General features: G+C 44.7%; 1 protein-coding gene across 1 annotated transcript; it reads right to left on the bottom strand.

Moving 5' to 3' along the window:
• Positions 1–3,499: 3,499 nt before the first annotated feature.
• On the bottom strand, positions 3,500–16,242 carry DDX6 (DEAD-box helicase 6). Its single transcript, XM_026040275.1, has 13 exons — positions 15,699–16,242; positions 14,062–14,125; positions 13,509–13,613; positions 12,117–12,246; positions 11,582–11,728; positions 11,237–11,331; positions 10,296–10,418; positions 9,823–9,951; positions 9,338–9,454; positions 8,663–8,726; positions 7,600–7,701; positions 6,633–6,812; positions 3,500–5,136 (listed from the first exon to the last, which is right to left on the bottom strand). The coding sequence occupies exons 1-12, from the start codon at positions 15,896–15,898 to the stop codon at positions 6,637–6,639; spliced, it is 1,452 nt and encodes a 483-aa protein (XP_025896060.1). The 5' UTR covers positions 15,899–16,242; the 3' UTR covers positions 3,500–5,136; positions 6,633–6,636.

The following is a 16,242-nucleotide window of genomic DNA, read 5'->3' as shown; positions in this document are numbered from 1 at the left end:
GGTGCGCGCGCCGGGGCCGGGGCTCGAGGCGAGGCCGAGCCGGCACCGGCACCGGCAGGAAACCCAGTGGCCGGGGAACCCCCCTCTTGGCCCAGATGCCCCCAGAGATCCGTCCAAGCTGCGGCCTCCGGCCTCTCAGGAGACCCGCGCCCATTCCCTTTCCGTACTCTCCCGTTAGACAGTCCCATTCAGCAGTTGGACCCCCCGGCCTTGGGCAAGGCCCACGATCTGAGCACAGCAGAGAGGCCTGGAAAGGTGCCAGGGGCTTTACCAGGATTTAAATCTACCTCACAGCTGTAAACCCTTCATAACATTGGCGCTGACTCCAGCGTGCTCCAGAGTGTTTTGTTTAAATGTAAATTCTGGCCTCACAGCTCAGGACGCCATCCTGCCAGCTACAGCTCAAACCAGTTAAACACAAACCAAACCCGAGGTGGAAGGTCGCCACAAAGAAACCTCTCGCACTGTGAAAGCTGGGGCAAAGACAGCCACGCAGCCCGGAGTCGGGAAACGTTCGCTAATCCAGGTGAGACCAGGCAGTGGGGCACCGTACCTTCAAAGAGCAGAGGCCATCCGGGCTCCAGGGTCCGTCCAAGGGGGGAAGGAATGAAGACTTCTTGCAGGGGTGTCTGCGCTCGAGCTACGAGAACCTCTCCCTCTTCTGAAGAGCGACTCCTCTGCCTGACATCTCTCCAAAGCTAGTTCTGAACGCTCACAAACATATAGGGAGGGTTTCTGTACAAAGGAAAGGTAAACAAGCCTTTTGCTGAGCACAGTTAAAAGAAAGGCACAACAAAACCAAGGTGGAGTTCCAGGGAGCTTTTATTGAGTTTAATTAACAAAATCAGGATTTTACCATTCATCTTTTCTGCACTCTGAACTCATGAAGCTCTTCACAAGTCAGCGTTGCGACGCACATACATCCATAGAAACACATTCTCAACAAAATTTCAGCTCCGCTGGAGAGTTTGCCAATTACCAATTTAACAGAAAGCCAATTTTCCCCTCCCCCCCCCCCCCCGAATGTTTTGCAGGACTAGTCCATGTTGTTCACTGGTTATCTGTAAAATGCCAACCTCTAGACTAGGGACCAGTGGGTTATAACATCACACTGGAATTGCGTTTTCTTTTTCTTGAAATAAAGTTCCAGTTTCTTTCAATAAAGGGAACAGTGACTATTTTCTTCTCCTGACACCCCTTTTCCATAATTATTGGTTAAAATACAGCAGAGCTGTATCTTAATAAGCCCATCCCTCCCCCCACCCTTCCTTACCCTTCCCTAAGTTGTCTACAGCAGAATTTAACAATGCTTCCATATGGGGACGTGTTAGCAACACAACAGTGATTTGAGCAAAACCCAAGGGACAGCATCCGCCAAAGCCTTATCTTGCAAGCTTGGATGCGTGCTCTTTGCTCCAGAGACGGGGCTGAGTACGAAGAGACATCCTGCTTCAGAAAGGAAAAGGGAGCGGAAGTTCAGCGCCATCAGGACATTCCCTGCACAGACGACTCGTGCCAACCTTTGCAGCGCGGGTCGTACAGCTGGAGTTCCCGGCAACAAAGCTCGCCCTGCCCTCAGAAACCTACAACCGCTCGGCCCCACAACTGAGCGTCGCCCAGCCCGGCGCCAGCACGAGACCCACCGCGACGGTGACAGCGGAGGCGAGCGCGGCAGTTCCGTAACCTCTGGGATGGCCACAGACGCCGGGCGGCCCCGGCACACAGCGGCATCCAGGCGCGTGAAAGACACAGGTGTGCGAAGCATTTTTAAATTCTTGGTGCAGACGCCCTCCCCCATTCCCCAGTAAAAATAAAGAACACAGGATCAGAATGAGATGATTTGATACCCACGTGTACACAACATATCGGTTTGAGCTTCCGCGTTCTTACCCACTAAAATATCACAGAGGGCAAAGGAAAGATGCTCCCATCTCATTCTGGAAATTAAAATACGTATTTGAGACCAACCCACCCCCCTCCCTTTGGCAAAAGCCCTCTAGGCAACTGGAGGACACTCAGAGCACGGGCCCGGAGGCCAGCCTACAATTTATCTCGAATAAATTGACCCAAGAGCCGTCGCCCCCTTCACAGCCGCTTCACCCAGCTGAGAAGTTCCATTTCATCGGGCGACACTTTTAGGCTTGTGAGGGAAAAATGAAGGCTACATCAGATTCAGCGACTTAATCTTTGTCAGGGGAAATGTTTGATCTTGGGGCAGAGACTGGTTCCAGTCAACGCATAAATGTTAACATCTGCTACACGACCAGGAGATGCAGCAGGTCACCGGGACCCCGAGGAAGCCAAGGTCTACGTACGCTCCTCATACGGGTAGGAGGGGAAGAAAAACAAAACAAAACAAAAAAAAGACCAGGATTTATCCCAGTCATCTGGAGCATCTTTCCATCTGCAAGATCATACCTGTCAGAGATAGCCTATTAGCACCAAAAATAGGCTGCTTCCTCTCTACTGGAAGCCGCCTAAAAATGGTGCCCCCGATAGTCCAGGTAAGTGCCAATCCTCAAGTAGAGGCCAAGTTTAAAGTAATACTTTCAATTGAAAAGCTCTGTGCTTCAAGAGGGACCATCAAAGCATGGCACCAGGCTAACCTACGACAAATCCAAGCAGAGCACACACATCTGACTCAACACAGCTATCCCGTTCTTGTTATATGTGCATGCCCTGACAAGATACAAAAACTTATTTACATTTTCCATGTCTCTGTTGCACTAAAATGATCCCTCTTCTGTCTCACTGGAAAATCATAAGCTGGCTGCAGTACAAGAGCAAGATTTTACTTTTGGTCAAAGTTACCACCCACAAACTCCCACCCCCCACCCCAAAAAAGCACCCCCAGATTGTTTACATTTAGTACCCGCCAGTCAGGCGCAGCTGTGTGGCTCACAGAACGCCTGCGACCAAGCTCTCGAGTTTGTATTCTAGTGCAGCATTTGCTACAATTATGGAGTCACTGTTGACAAAACAAAAACAGAACAAAAAACCCCGAACAAAAAACCTTTCCATCTTGAAAAGCTGCTGCCAGGAGGCACCTGGTTTCTATCTGCGATCCTCAGGGAAACTACTGACAAGTCTGCCCGGTAGTTCCAATTTTACTTGTTTTTTAAAAAAAAAAAAAAAAAAAAGAAAGAAAAAAAAAGAAAAAAGAAAGAAGGAAGGAAAAAAGTCCAAGTGGGTAGAGAAAGGAAGAAAATTAATTCCTGCATCCAGGTAAGCGAGCATGGTGTGAGTGCAGCATCTGTATACACAATAAATGACTGAGCGAAAGGGACTGCATTCATCCAGGTGCCTCCAGACAGTGTTGTTGAACAGGCTAAAAGGGAATTTATAAAAGTTTACGGTTTTTGATTTGTCTCACTCCTTTTGCCTGTAGATCAGGCCAAACACCAAGCATGTTGGGAGGGGCACAATTTCAAGCAACACTACTTGACCAGAAAGCATTTTCCAGCAATATACAACGCGGAATGACAGACAGCAATTCATGCCAAAACAGAGAAGATGGCAAGCAGCTTTCTCTGCAGCTTCTGACTTTAACAGGGCTCGCCCTTGCCTGCTTACCAGTCTCTACAGGGTCGTTTTGAGCAGAAAGCGCACAACACTGCAGGAGGTGAATCAATCCCACAAAGCTCCAGAACTGTCAGTTTATGCACGGAAACTGTTTCTTCCTCTACGGTTTCTGGGAAAGCCAAATCCACGCCTCGCGCCTCCACGTAACGACTGCTCGGCAACACTGACACCCGCTGGATTTCCCTCGCGCCTCGGTGGAACACGGATCTTGGCCCCCTTCAGAGCTTGCAAAGTTCCTGAAGTTTCTAAGGGGGAAAACGAAGAGCCTCTCAAACACGGCGAGCTACGCAGTTTGAGGCCTCGCAGTCCCGCAAGCAATCTCTTCCGTAAGAGCGGTACAGGACAGTGTTGCCAGCACCCGAGCAAACCCGCCCTGACAAGGGACACTCGTAGAGGCCTGCTCTCCGCAGAGGTCAGAGCGCTTCTCAGTGGTTAGTGTTGCAGAAAACTGAGCCCCTCTCATCTTTAGCTGCTCCCATAATCAGCCAAATCCCTTTAACCCCAGCAACCTTCATCAAAGAAAGAAAAAAAAAAAAAAAAAGTTATATGTGAACCCAAACAGGAAAAAAAAATCATATTTACAAAGTTTGTACAATATACACATCTGATTTTCTATGGGACACACTGCACCAGAGGAAAGAGGGCCATGGCTCTGAAACAAGTCTACATATCAAGTGCTGTAACTACTAATGGAGACTTATGGAAACCAGTCTTTAGTGTTCTGCTAGAGCATAGGGCTTTTCTTATGGCTCCTGCAAAGGATGACCGGCTACTCTTTCCTCCTGGAGCTACGATGCTGCACCTAATCAGCCGAGATTTTTAGTTGGTTCTGTTTTAAATACAGGTATTTACAGTGTGGGTGAACTGCAGATGCATATCAACTCCTCCAAAAAAAGAAAACAAACAAACAAAAAAAACCCCAAAACCAAACAATCGTAGAACAAAAATAGTAGTATTACCAATACGTTTCACCTCCCAGCCCTGGGCTTGAGTACTTGGGGAGGGGGAAGGGAAGAACGGGGAACTTTGACCTGAAAAAAAACAGCTGTTGATTCCTTGGGCTGTGTCGGAAAGGGGAATATTCTGAATGGTCTCATAGCATAAGGCACTTTGCACGAATAAGTAACAAGCTCTTTAGCTTAAAAACAGATGAGTAACCAGGGAGAAGTTGAAATGCACTCAGTCGGTGGTTGGAGAAGTTGAAATAGCAGACAAGCTCGTGTTCCTCAAGATTCTTCTCTTTTTAGGGTTTCTCTTCCTCCCTTGCTGCCCCTCCCACCCAAAGAAAAAGAATTTAAAACCAGCAGTTAGTGCAACTAATGTTCAATCGGCACACAGTGCAAACAAGTGGAAAAACAAAAAGATATTCCTCCTTTTATCTTCTTTCTTCCTTACTGCCAAATTTAAAATGAAAAAAGGCCGAGCTCTTTAGTCTTCATAGTTCCAAAATGAAAAGACGAAGAAAAACCCATAAAGAGAAGGGTATCCCCAAAGAAACGATGTGTCACAGATCTGGATCAAAGGGCTTCACCTTCTGGCATGTGTAATCGAAGCCTAGAAAAGGAAACAAAAAATCCACAACACCTACAGTTAAATCCTTTTTACATGCACCCCGGACTGGAGAAATGAATCACACCGACTGCGCAGCAGCTTTAGAAAAGCAAACTGCAGCTGAACCTTGTGCAACAGCTGGGCTGCAACAGTGCTTCCTGCTCCACAAAGTGGCGGCGCAGCGAAACCCCAGGGGACACCCTTCGGCCAGCAACAGGGCCGCCACCGCGCGCGGGGAGCGCAGACCAGGGGCCCAGGCAACGGCTGCGAAGAACTTCTCTAGCACGACAGAAAACCCGAGCCCGAGTCCAGCCGCAATAAGAGCTGCTTGCAGACAAAGTTAACCTTGCAGTTTAAAAAACTGCACGACCACACCAGCCAGACTTGCCGCTCGCTCCTGTGACTCCTTAAGGAAGCCGTGTACTTTCTCAGGCACGGTCACGGCGCACACCCTCGGAATAAGGCGTCCAGGGCCCTTGGAGCCTACCTCTCCCGAGTTTGTTTTGAGAAAAACATATCTTAATCATTAAAAACACAGCGTTCAGCCAGCAAAGCAGAGACTACAAGCCAGCCTGACAGGGCTGTTTAGGGCTCTTCTTTGGTATTTTCGGAGCAAGGACACAGGGTCATTTTTAAGCAAAATCAGCAGCCGGGTTTTGCAGCACCTTTGCATCACTTGAGAAGAATTTCCGCAGCCTTGCCAGCATCGTCTGCCTCATGGTTTCTAACAGAAGGATGCGCACCAGAATTTCCTTCTGCCCAAACAGAACCATCTCTCACCTGACACAACATAGTGCCTTAACTGAAACAGATCAAACATCATCCTCTAATTCTGCTCAACTTTCCCTCTTGTAAGAGAAACCGATTCAGCAATTCTTCCCCTAAAGTTACCACAGGAGGTGCACTTGAACAGAATGAGCTTTCGGTTTAGGTTGCTCCTCGGCTACGTAGACCTCTCGTGGCAATAAGGATGAATTACAGCGGGGCTACCCACCCTTCACTTGCAAGGGGCCTAATGAGGCAAATCAGGCAAGGAATCAAATGATGTAAGCCCCTCTCAGCCTGACTCTGCTCCTTTCAACTGATCAGATGCCGAGGCGTAGCTGCTGCTGCTATGCTCTCAAATCAACAGACCCTTCTCATCATCTTTCGCCTGACGGCTAGCCCCTCTTCCCCCTCAGCTACTTCTCCTATTCGCTATGCCACACAGCGAGAACTCCCAAGGTTACCAGGCATCATCCCGCCCTTTCCACCTCCCCTTCTTCCGCCTCGAACACGTGCTCAGCATTTCAGTCTAAATCACTAGAAGCTACTGCTCCTCCCCTCCCTGCTTCACCGCATTCAGCATCCCTTGCATTGACAGACTATCTCATACTCTTGACATTCAGATCCTCTTCCGCACATCACTTTCTACTCTTCCCCCCAACACTGCTCCCATCTGTCAGCTCTTCTTTCACCCAGTATGACTCGCGGCCTCAGGAAAGCATTTACATACGCACATGGTTATGGTTTCTCATCTTCTACAGGTTCACTGTGGTATTCTGCCACATACAGGCTCTTGTCAATGTTGCTTGGTATGGGTTTAATTTCAGTTCCCAACTGCTCCTCAATACTTTTCAGGTTGAATCGATCATCATAGGTGATCAAGTTGATGGCCAGGCCAAGATGACCAAAGCGACCTTGGCAAGGAGAAGGGAAAAAAAAACAAAAAAAACACACAACAACAAAGGTCACTGAAACAGTTGGTGGGGTCTGGTGGGATCCAGATTGTTCTGATGATCAGAGCAAGGCCAGGCCCTGATCCAGGGCTCTACGTTTCACGCGGCTGAAAGAATCCAGAAACCCTACAGGCTAAGAGATGCTCCAGCTGAACACACCCACTATGTACAAACTAAAAAGCCTGCCATTACTGCACTACGTGCACTCAGCCTTTACTGAACAGTGAGCGCTTCTGCCACAAAGCGGTGCGGGTGTGCAAGTTGAACGACAGAAACACAAAAGGCAGAAAGCGTCGTCTTCTCTTTCCCACTTCGCTCCCCTCAGCGGATACGAGCCTTTCCCAGAGACGTCTTTTGCTGTTGTCTGGACTTGCGGAAGTAAACTGCGCTGAAGCAGCTCAGTTCTCAGGAGAGATTTTTCCCAAAATACAAAGAGGAGCAGCAGTTCACCTCTTGAGATTACAGCAAAACACACTTTTGCTTTCCCCTTTCCCATTAAGCTGTTCGGGACGGTTTCCAGAGCTACAGGCACGTATTCAGGTTATTTGTGAGGATAAGCAGCTGAGACAATACCTGAAAACACATGCCGTTGTCCCTCTGGAGAGGGTAGGATGCTAGAAACTTGTCCAAGAAGCAAAACTGCATACAGTAATTCTCAGACACAGTAACAGCAAGGAAAGGCCAATTCAAGACTAAGAAGGTCAGGGTTGTTAGGGAAGTTTTCCCTAAGATATGCTTCTCCTCTCACCTGATCTGCCAATACGATGGAGGTAAGTCTCTGCCAGCTTTGGGAAATCAAAGTTTATCACCACATTCACAGCTTGGATATCAATACCTCGGGTAAACAGATCTGAAAGACAATCAGGTCAAGAAGAAACTTACTTTCAGCAAGATCACACGCTGGCAGGACTGGGGTGGAAAGATTAGGAATAACAAACAGCAGCTTGCAGGAGTTTCTAAATATAAATCTCTTTTTTATCATGACATTTTACACAGAATTCGGCTCTGGTTTCTTCTTGCTCTTTATCCATTTTAGGCAGGAATAATGGAAGAAAAATGACAAAGACTGCGTATTTTCACACACATACAAGAGAAGTCAGTAATGCTAAGGTCATTTTCCAGGTTATTTTTGAGCTTTTTTTTCTCTTCCTGTAATAAAAGCATCTCCTCAACCACGAAGTACACTGCCATTGTCACAATAAACTCAACACCTGAATTACATCCGACTAATCTGTTTCCTTGCCTCCCACCCCGCAAACTTCCAATCATTTTCATTAAGACTATCCAGATGCATGTAGCTAGCAGCAGACAGTTTCATGTTATTAACCACACGCAAGCAAATCAGAGCTGCAAAATCTTTTAGAAAATGATGAAGTATCAACATCCAAAGAACTACTAAAATGTACTCTGGTGATCTCAGTCAGACTAGGAACCCTGGCCCGCAACTCGGGTGTTCTCCCATAAAGCTTCAGTCCAGCCATTTAAAGGGCCCTCATGCGTGGAAAGAAAACACGGTATATTAACTGATAGGGTGAAACCATCACAATGACGGTTTTACTTGCAAGTTGCATCTTCACCAGTTGTCATAAAAGGAAAAAAAAAAAAAAAGTCTCACGGTTAACTTTACACGGCTGCATACACGCTGCACTAACCTCTTTTTCCCAAACCTATGATTTTGCTTTATTTCAAACCTAGTTATCCTTTATACGTAACAGCTAATGGCTAACCCATCTTTTACTGGCACTCCCCCCGCCAAAAAAAAGACATAAAAAGGATATAAGCATTCAAAGTGTTAACGAACTCTTTCTTACCAGTGCAAACAAGATTGCGGCATAAGCCATTTCGGAAATCGTGGAACACACGATTGCGGTGTTCCTGGAAAGAAAGAAAAAACTCAGCTTCAGGCAGACTTTCAGATAGATACTGAAGTTACACATATGGACTTTGATCAAGTGCATTCCTACCCCCCTGATTTGCAACAAAGCTGTTAATACAAATTTCTGAGGACCTCTTACCCTTATGCCCTGAAGACCAAAGAGGCCTGTGTAGACAAAGACAAAAGGCAGTTCTAATCCTTCATGCCCTTCCCTCAAATGGGAGTACTGCAAGTAACTAGTGTGTTAGATCTACGTGAAGAAAGTTAAATTAACTGGAAACTAACAGGAACAGCACCCAGTAAGAATCTGGGCTCTGCAGTAACTATCCTTTCCTTATCCTCTGCATTACGCAAAGGAAACAGCATATGTGAAAGCACAAGAAGTAGCCAGGACCCTCTTTTCTGACACCTAGCTCCACTGAAATACAGTTTTAGCAAAAGCAAGCTGTGTCTTTGACCAAATTTTATTTCTGATGCTCTGACTCCTGGCTTCTCCAGCCTCCTGCTGCTTTTCATGCTTTATTCATTTTGTGTGCTAGAGTTACATTTATGATTATTTGCATGGGGGAGGATGTGGAAAAGAAAGAAGGGAGATAAACTTCATACTCACCTGCCTCATTTTAGCATGGATATAGAAGCAGGAATAGCCCAACTGGGAGATCTTTTTGGCTAGCAATTCAACCCGTTGAGAGGAGTTGCAGAAAATAATCGACTGGTTAATCTGGAGCTGAACACAGAAGTAGCATGTTCAGTAAATGTGGCATTTTACTAATAAACATAAACACGTTTAAGTCGTAAGACCTCTAAATCCTTTCCCAGAAGGAGGCAAAGCAGGTATGCCACAAGTACCCGAAAGAGTACACATTTTGTGCGCAAGAGGAGAAAAGTTAGCACCGTTCCATAAGGAGAAGTTACAGGACAAGCAGCAAGTATTTTTAGCTTCAGCTTACACAGCAAAATCAGAGCTTTTTGGCACTGGAAAAACAAACAAAGAAACCCCACGCATAGTCAGCCAGTTTTTGTTGCCCTAAACCTTAATCTTTGTTTTGAAGGATAAAAGCTTCTGTCCGTTCCTTACCAAATCCTACCGCTTACCCTGGAAAACAGCGTATTGAGGCAGTGTACTTTCTGACGCTCGGTTACATAGGCGTAGTACTGGGTAACTCCCTTCAAGGTCAGCTCCTCCATCAGATTAATCTCATATGGTTTCTGCAAATGGGAATTCTGGAGGGAAAAAAAAAAAAAAAAAAAAAAAAAAAAAAAGATGTTCAAGTTGCAGATAAACCAGGCATACTCGTATGCAAACCAGCATAAAGGACTGCTCAACCAACGTTCTTTTCTACGTAGAAAGGAAAATGGTGCCTTTTATGCAAGAACCATCTCTCCTGTTACAGTTCCTTAACAAAGTGGCAGAACTACTTAGACAGTGCTGTTCTAGGTTCACGCTGCTGTTTAGCGGGGAAAACCTGCATGCATAAGCGAGCACTAACAGTTTTGCATCATTCCTTCATGCAGTTCACATGCAAGTCATCACAATCAGTGTGTTTATGAAACTATCTGCCACCTACCATGAACTTCTGTACACTCAGAGGAAAAGTGGCTGAGTAGAGCAAAATTTGTCTGTTTTTAGGTAGCGTAAGAATTATGTCCTCCATTATCTGAACAAAGTCTTGAGACAACAATTTATCTGCCTGTGAGAGAAGAAAGACAAAATAATTTCAATTATTGGTGCAAAGTTCATTTCTCTAGTCACGTTTCATTGTAAAATGAAGACACGTGCACATAAGCAGGGGGAAAAAAAAGCCAAGGCATTCCACCTGTCTTTACATAGCAATTGCCTTAAATCCTAGTAATATACTCAAAAAAGTTTAATTTAGCTACTACAGGTAGGGTTTGTTTCATGGTTATTTCAGAGTACAAGAGGGAAAATAACTTCCTCGTTTCTCAACACTTGGATTTAGACAGATTCAAACTGAAGAAATATGAATGACAGAGCAGTGGAACAGGCTGCCCAGGGAGGTTGTGGAGTCTCCTTCTCTGGAGGTCTTCAAAACCCACCTGGATGCCACCCTATGCCACATGCTCTAGGTGTGCCTGCTTGAGCGGGAAGGTTGGACTAAATGATCTCTAGAGGTCCCTTCCAACCTTGAGTATTCTGTGATTCTGTGAATGACATGAGAAACTACACTGAAAGCAGCTAAGCAGCTACCAGTGTTCCTATCAGATTCATCGAGGAGCTTCCACACAATTATCTTCCCAAAATCTCATTCAGAACACCCCAAAGCCATTTTTTCTAAGTTGTTGTGTTAAAAGAGTCACCCAAAAGATCAAGAAGCATAAGAATTATTTTGCCAAAGCACTTTCTGAGAAAAATTCAGAAATGGTTTAATTGCGTGGTGTCTCTAACCAAGGTTTGGCTGTAGTGCTTAAAGAGAAAGCTTACAGAAATACACTGTTACTTTAATTCAGTGTTAAAGCATCCAAACTGTTTATAACAAGAGCAACTTGCCTCATCCAGCACTATCATCTGGACATGCTCAACTTTTGCTACTCCTTTCTTGATGAGATCGAGAATCCTCCCAGGGGTAGCTATCACCACATGCACTGCAAGTTCGGAAAAGCAAAAAGATTAGATGGCTAAAATAATGCAAAGAGTTTCTGGCAGTCGCAGCCAGGTTTCACATGAACAGTGCGAGGGAATGATGACTGTATACAAGCACTGAATAAGCGGTATTACAGTCTGTTCTGCGACAGGCAAACAATAACACATGAATAACGCCAAGGCAGAACTTCCGCCACCATACGTCAAAACCGCGAAGACACAGCAACTTTAGTGTAGCAGAAGTGTCCCAACCTGTATCATCAAGTCGCATTATGTCATCTCGTAAATTGGTTCCTCCTGTTGTTGCCATCACTTTGGCACCTCCCATGTGTTTGCTGACTTGGATACAGATTTGACTGACCTGCAGGGCTAGTTCACGGGTGGGAACAATCACCATTGCTGAAAGGCAGAAGTCCCAGCATGAGTTATTCGTAGTTATTAGTAACACAACACATCCACATCAGTTATTCTTAGGGCAGACGTAGACTTTAGGAGGAGGGCTAAATTCCTTCATATGCCCCCTCTGCCTCAGCCTCCCAGCCACGAGGCACACCGAATACTCCAAACCCACTTTCCAGGACAAGACAGTGCATTTCCCAAGACAGCTCTCATTTCAGATTTTTGAAAGCTTTCACAATACCACTTTCCCTCCACCACTCTCCATCGTTTGATTCGGAAATACAAGCAGAAAGCAATGAATTTCAATAACCAGCTTTAAATGCAAGTATGCTAAACAGGTGCCGATACCATGACTCGGACGGAGCTAAACAAACCCATCTCAACTGACCTTGTATATTGTCCTTCTTTAAGTCTAGCCGTTCAAGTAAGGGAATGAGGTAGGCTCCGCTCTTGCCTGTTCCGTTTTTCGCTCTAGCCAAGATATCCCTACCAGACAAAGCAATGGGGATGCTCTCCTCCTGAAATGCAATGACAGTCAGTGTTACGATCAACTGTAAGCCAAGCCCGCTTAAGAGCCTGCCTGAACTTAATTCCTCTACTAACAGTATCACATCAAGTCCATTCTTCCCATGAAGACAAAAGCCTGCAGCTGCATCTTCTAGCCTCGTGACAGGAAGGAGTTACGCCCATCAGAAGAGAGCTCTCCGAGCCAGCAATAGTTCTGCTCAGGCTCCCTCATTTAACGCCCTTTTGTCACCCGGTCCTCAGAGAACCGGCAACCAGGTACTCACAAGGACGGCAAACTCACACTGACCGGATTAGAAAAAAGGTGACAAGTTAGCAAAACTGCATGATCGCTAAGACAGTCATTAACCAACTGCTCTTATGGGAAAAGATAATCACGTGTGTAGCTTGACATGAGAAACGTATCAACCCTTGCAGTTTCAAATCTGCATCTTTCTGGGATACATCTACGACGAAAGCAACAGGCTGTCCTTACGAAGCTTCAGACATCCAAAACCTGTCTCAAGTCATCTGCTTTTTGCTTTCTTTTGCAGTAAGATCTAAACACCACAGGCCCCTCAACCCTGTCACACAGGAGATACAGCAGGTCAGCATCTGTGTTGAAGCACTTAGTTTAACTAAAAGCCATGGCTTTTTCTGTGTCTTAGGCAGATAAAATGAACCAGCGGTGTCAACAATAATCCTCCAAAGCGCAATTAAAAGAGGATCTGAAAATTCCCAAAGTCTGCAAGTCAGCAACATTAAGAAGGAGCACTGAAAGTAAGAGAGAGGAACAAAAAGGTAAACTTGCTACCACATTAATCTCATTCCTCTAACTTCCACCATACCTCCTTCCAAATGCTTACACCTGTGTGACAAAGCTGTGCACATATCTTCGTAACAGCTAAAGACTTGCAGCTCATGGTGACTCAAGTAGACTTGGCCCCACAAATGAAGAGGAAAAGCCCTGTTATCACTGTGACTAGTTATTTATTTAAAGGATGTTACTTAAACAAGAGTAATTGAAATACTACTGCCTCTACAGCGAGAAGAAAAATCAAAATAACTTCTTTAAAGAATAAGCCAAGTGCCATTTCTGTCACTCGGGCACTAAGACCTAGCTTGGCGTAAGAACTTCCCTCTGTCCTCAGAGTATCACCAAGTTCTACTGCCCAAATCATGACGGGATTATACCTGTCTAAGTAAGAATAAAAAAAATTCAATACATTAACACAAACTTTAACCACAGTTCTAAACCACTCTGCTTTATAACCACCTGAATAGGAGATGGTTTTTCCCAGCCCATTTCAAAAATTCCCATCAGCAACTCCCGTTTCAAACAGTAATCTTCAAACTCGTTTCCTTTTGTGGAGGTCACATCCTGAAAAAAAATAAAAAAAAACCAAAACACATTGATAAGATTAGTTCATCTGACTCTAAGACAGATTATTTAGAGCAAGACAACAAAGTACATTCCATTAATATGGAAGAGTTCACCCTGATCTGTGCAATACGGTGCGACACAGACGGAAATATTAACTTTTCAGTAACTGTGAATATCCACTGTCACCTTTTCATCCGTCTTGCAGAACACATTGAGAACCCATCCTGTGCTACAACGCTCAGCCCCTGCACCCAAAATATAAAGGAAATTTGAAGCTTTAAAAGGGAAACATTTCTCCCATGTAACTGAAAGAGAACACATCAGTTCTTCAGTTAAAAATCACAAGGATTGATTCTGAATCTCTGCCAAGCAGAAGTGCTTTGCAATGCACTTTCTCCTACATGTTTTCTTTCAGAATACACGCTTACAATTCAAACATCCTTACCGAAGTTTTAATTCTCAAATCCTTTGGAGGGAGTTTTAAAGTCTTCTTCCAGTCATCACCAGGTCTATAGCAAAACAAATAAATCAAATAAGATATACAAAGATACAGATAGGCCCTAAATATTGCATTTTGCTTTTCTGAATTTATTAGCAACAGTTTTAAGTAGTAGTACTTTCACCTCTGGAAGACTGAAAGCATGTACACATACAAGCTCGAGCCTTCTCTGAGCTAAGCAGGATGCAACAGGCAGGAAACTGTAAGTCAAGAAATTCAGCAGTCTGCCAAGTACAAAAAAGAGTTTGTGAAATCTTTACCCAGTCATGATTTCACTCCCATTTTGGGGCACTATATCCGTTCAGTAGAACACTGATTTAAATGGTGAACTGAAATAGTCAAACAGAAGAAACCAGCTATAATAAATTAACCTGAGTATTTTACCAGTCGGAAAACAAACAAATGCCTGAAAAACAAAAACGTCTTGCCCAAGTATCATCTACTCTTAGTTTAAAAGCAATACGTGCAGATAAAAACAGATTTCGAGAGAAAACTGAGATGCAGGTGCCAGTAGCCCATCAAATATCAAAGGCCTTCAAATTTTCAGGGGTATTTTCTTCCTCTATCCCAGCTGCAAAGGAGATGTGATTAGCTTAACCCACTAGCTTGCTCAGATTAACCCTTTTTATAGAAACAAACAGAAGCTACTCGAGCAAACTTTACAAGTCAAAACATTCCACTATGCACTCTACCATTATTGTCAGGCATTCTCTTTACAAGGAATTGGGGACAAAATACCAGCTTTTTTTTTACCGGATAGCAAGGGCAGAGGCCAACTGGAGGGGAGTGGGGAAAAAGTCCCCATCTTACTGTACCGAGTGACTCTTTCAAATCCATCAGAATTTCCTGCGAGCACAGTCATGCTCTATTAGCAATGGTTCCCCAAGCACTCTGACGGGAGGGCAGATAAAAGTGACGTGAGATATCGGGACGCTACCACATTAGCTGGACTCAGACTTTGATTAATGAAAAAGCAGTCACATCTCAGGGAGCGCACGCTGCTCACTCCTCTGTGTGCGTGCGTTCTATTATGGACTCCCAGAAGCTAGCAGAAAAGCGACTAAAGATCACTGACAAAAGATATCTGATTTTAAAGAATTTCTCACCGTGAGACATCTGCAGAAAACAAGCGAAAAGCTACACAATCGGATAAAGGCTACACAGTATTTCCTCCTCCATCTCAAGTCTCAGTTCAGATCCTTTGCACTCCCCAACTCCCTTCTCTTATGGCTTGAAACGAACAAAGAGAACAGGCTGCTGCTGCTGCTCAGTAGGGCTACCTTTGTCAAGCAGCTACATGCCTTGAAAAGCAAAGGGCCAAGTTCAATTTGAGGGCCAAGGCACAGATTACTAAAGTCGCCGTCAGAGAACTTCACACTGACAAGATCGCTCTCTTTTTAAATACATCTACACACATTTTTACATGTGGACACTTCAAACACCAGTATCCTAAAACAACAGGACAAAAAAAAAAAAAAAAAAAACTTTTTAAACACAAGTATCAGAGCACACTTTCCCAAGCAAGAACCTTCAATGTAGTTTTCCATCAGCTATTTTTTCCTATCATTTTCACCCAGACTTACTTTATAGTGGTGGTCATGCTCTGTGCTTGCTGTTGAGTGCCATTATTGATTGTGTTGGCATTTTTCAGCTGGTTCATCTGTTGCTGAGTTTGTGTGCCTCCACCTCCTGGGCCCCCGCTGGGTTTTACAGGGCCTCTCAATTGCCCATTCTGACTGGATAGACCCATTATAACAGGGTTCTCTGTTCTGGCCGTGCTCATGTTTTCAGTTTTAAAGATGTCTTTTTAGACTTCAAAACTTTGAAAGTCAGTACAGAAACTGTAATAACAGTTTATTAGACTCTCCAAAATGAAGAGATAAATAAGTCTTGCTCAATATATGAGTCCTTTATTGCAATGCAGGCAAGCACCTGTAAGTCACTCAAAAGTAAAGTAGTAACTTGCTCTGATGCACTGTGGATCAACTTTTTTTTAAAAAAAGCCCTCTAGCGAAGTTGAGTTGTATCAGAATCACTCGCTTCAATCTGAAAGAGAAGCAGACGACAATAATTAATACGCATCCTTATGTCTACGGAGTCCGCATCAGCTTATATTGTAAAGCAGCC

Source organism: Nothoprocta perdicaria, unplaced genomic scaffold, assembly GCF_003342845.1.
Source record: "Nothoprocta perdicaria isolate Ctin4 unplaced genomic scaffold, notPer1 scaffold_252, whole genome shotgun sequence".
NCBI lineage: Eukaryota > Metazoa > Chordata > Aves > Tinamiformes > Tinamidae > Nothoprocta > Nothoprocta perdicaria.
This window is presented reverse-complemented; position numbering and strand designations above follow the sequence as displayed.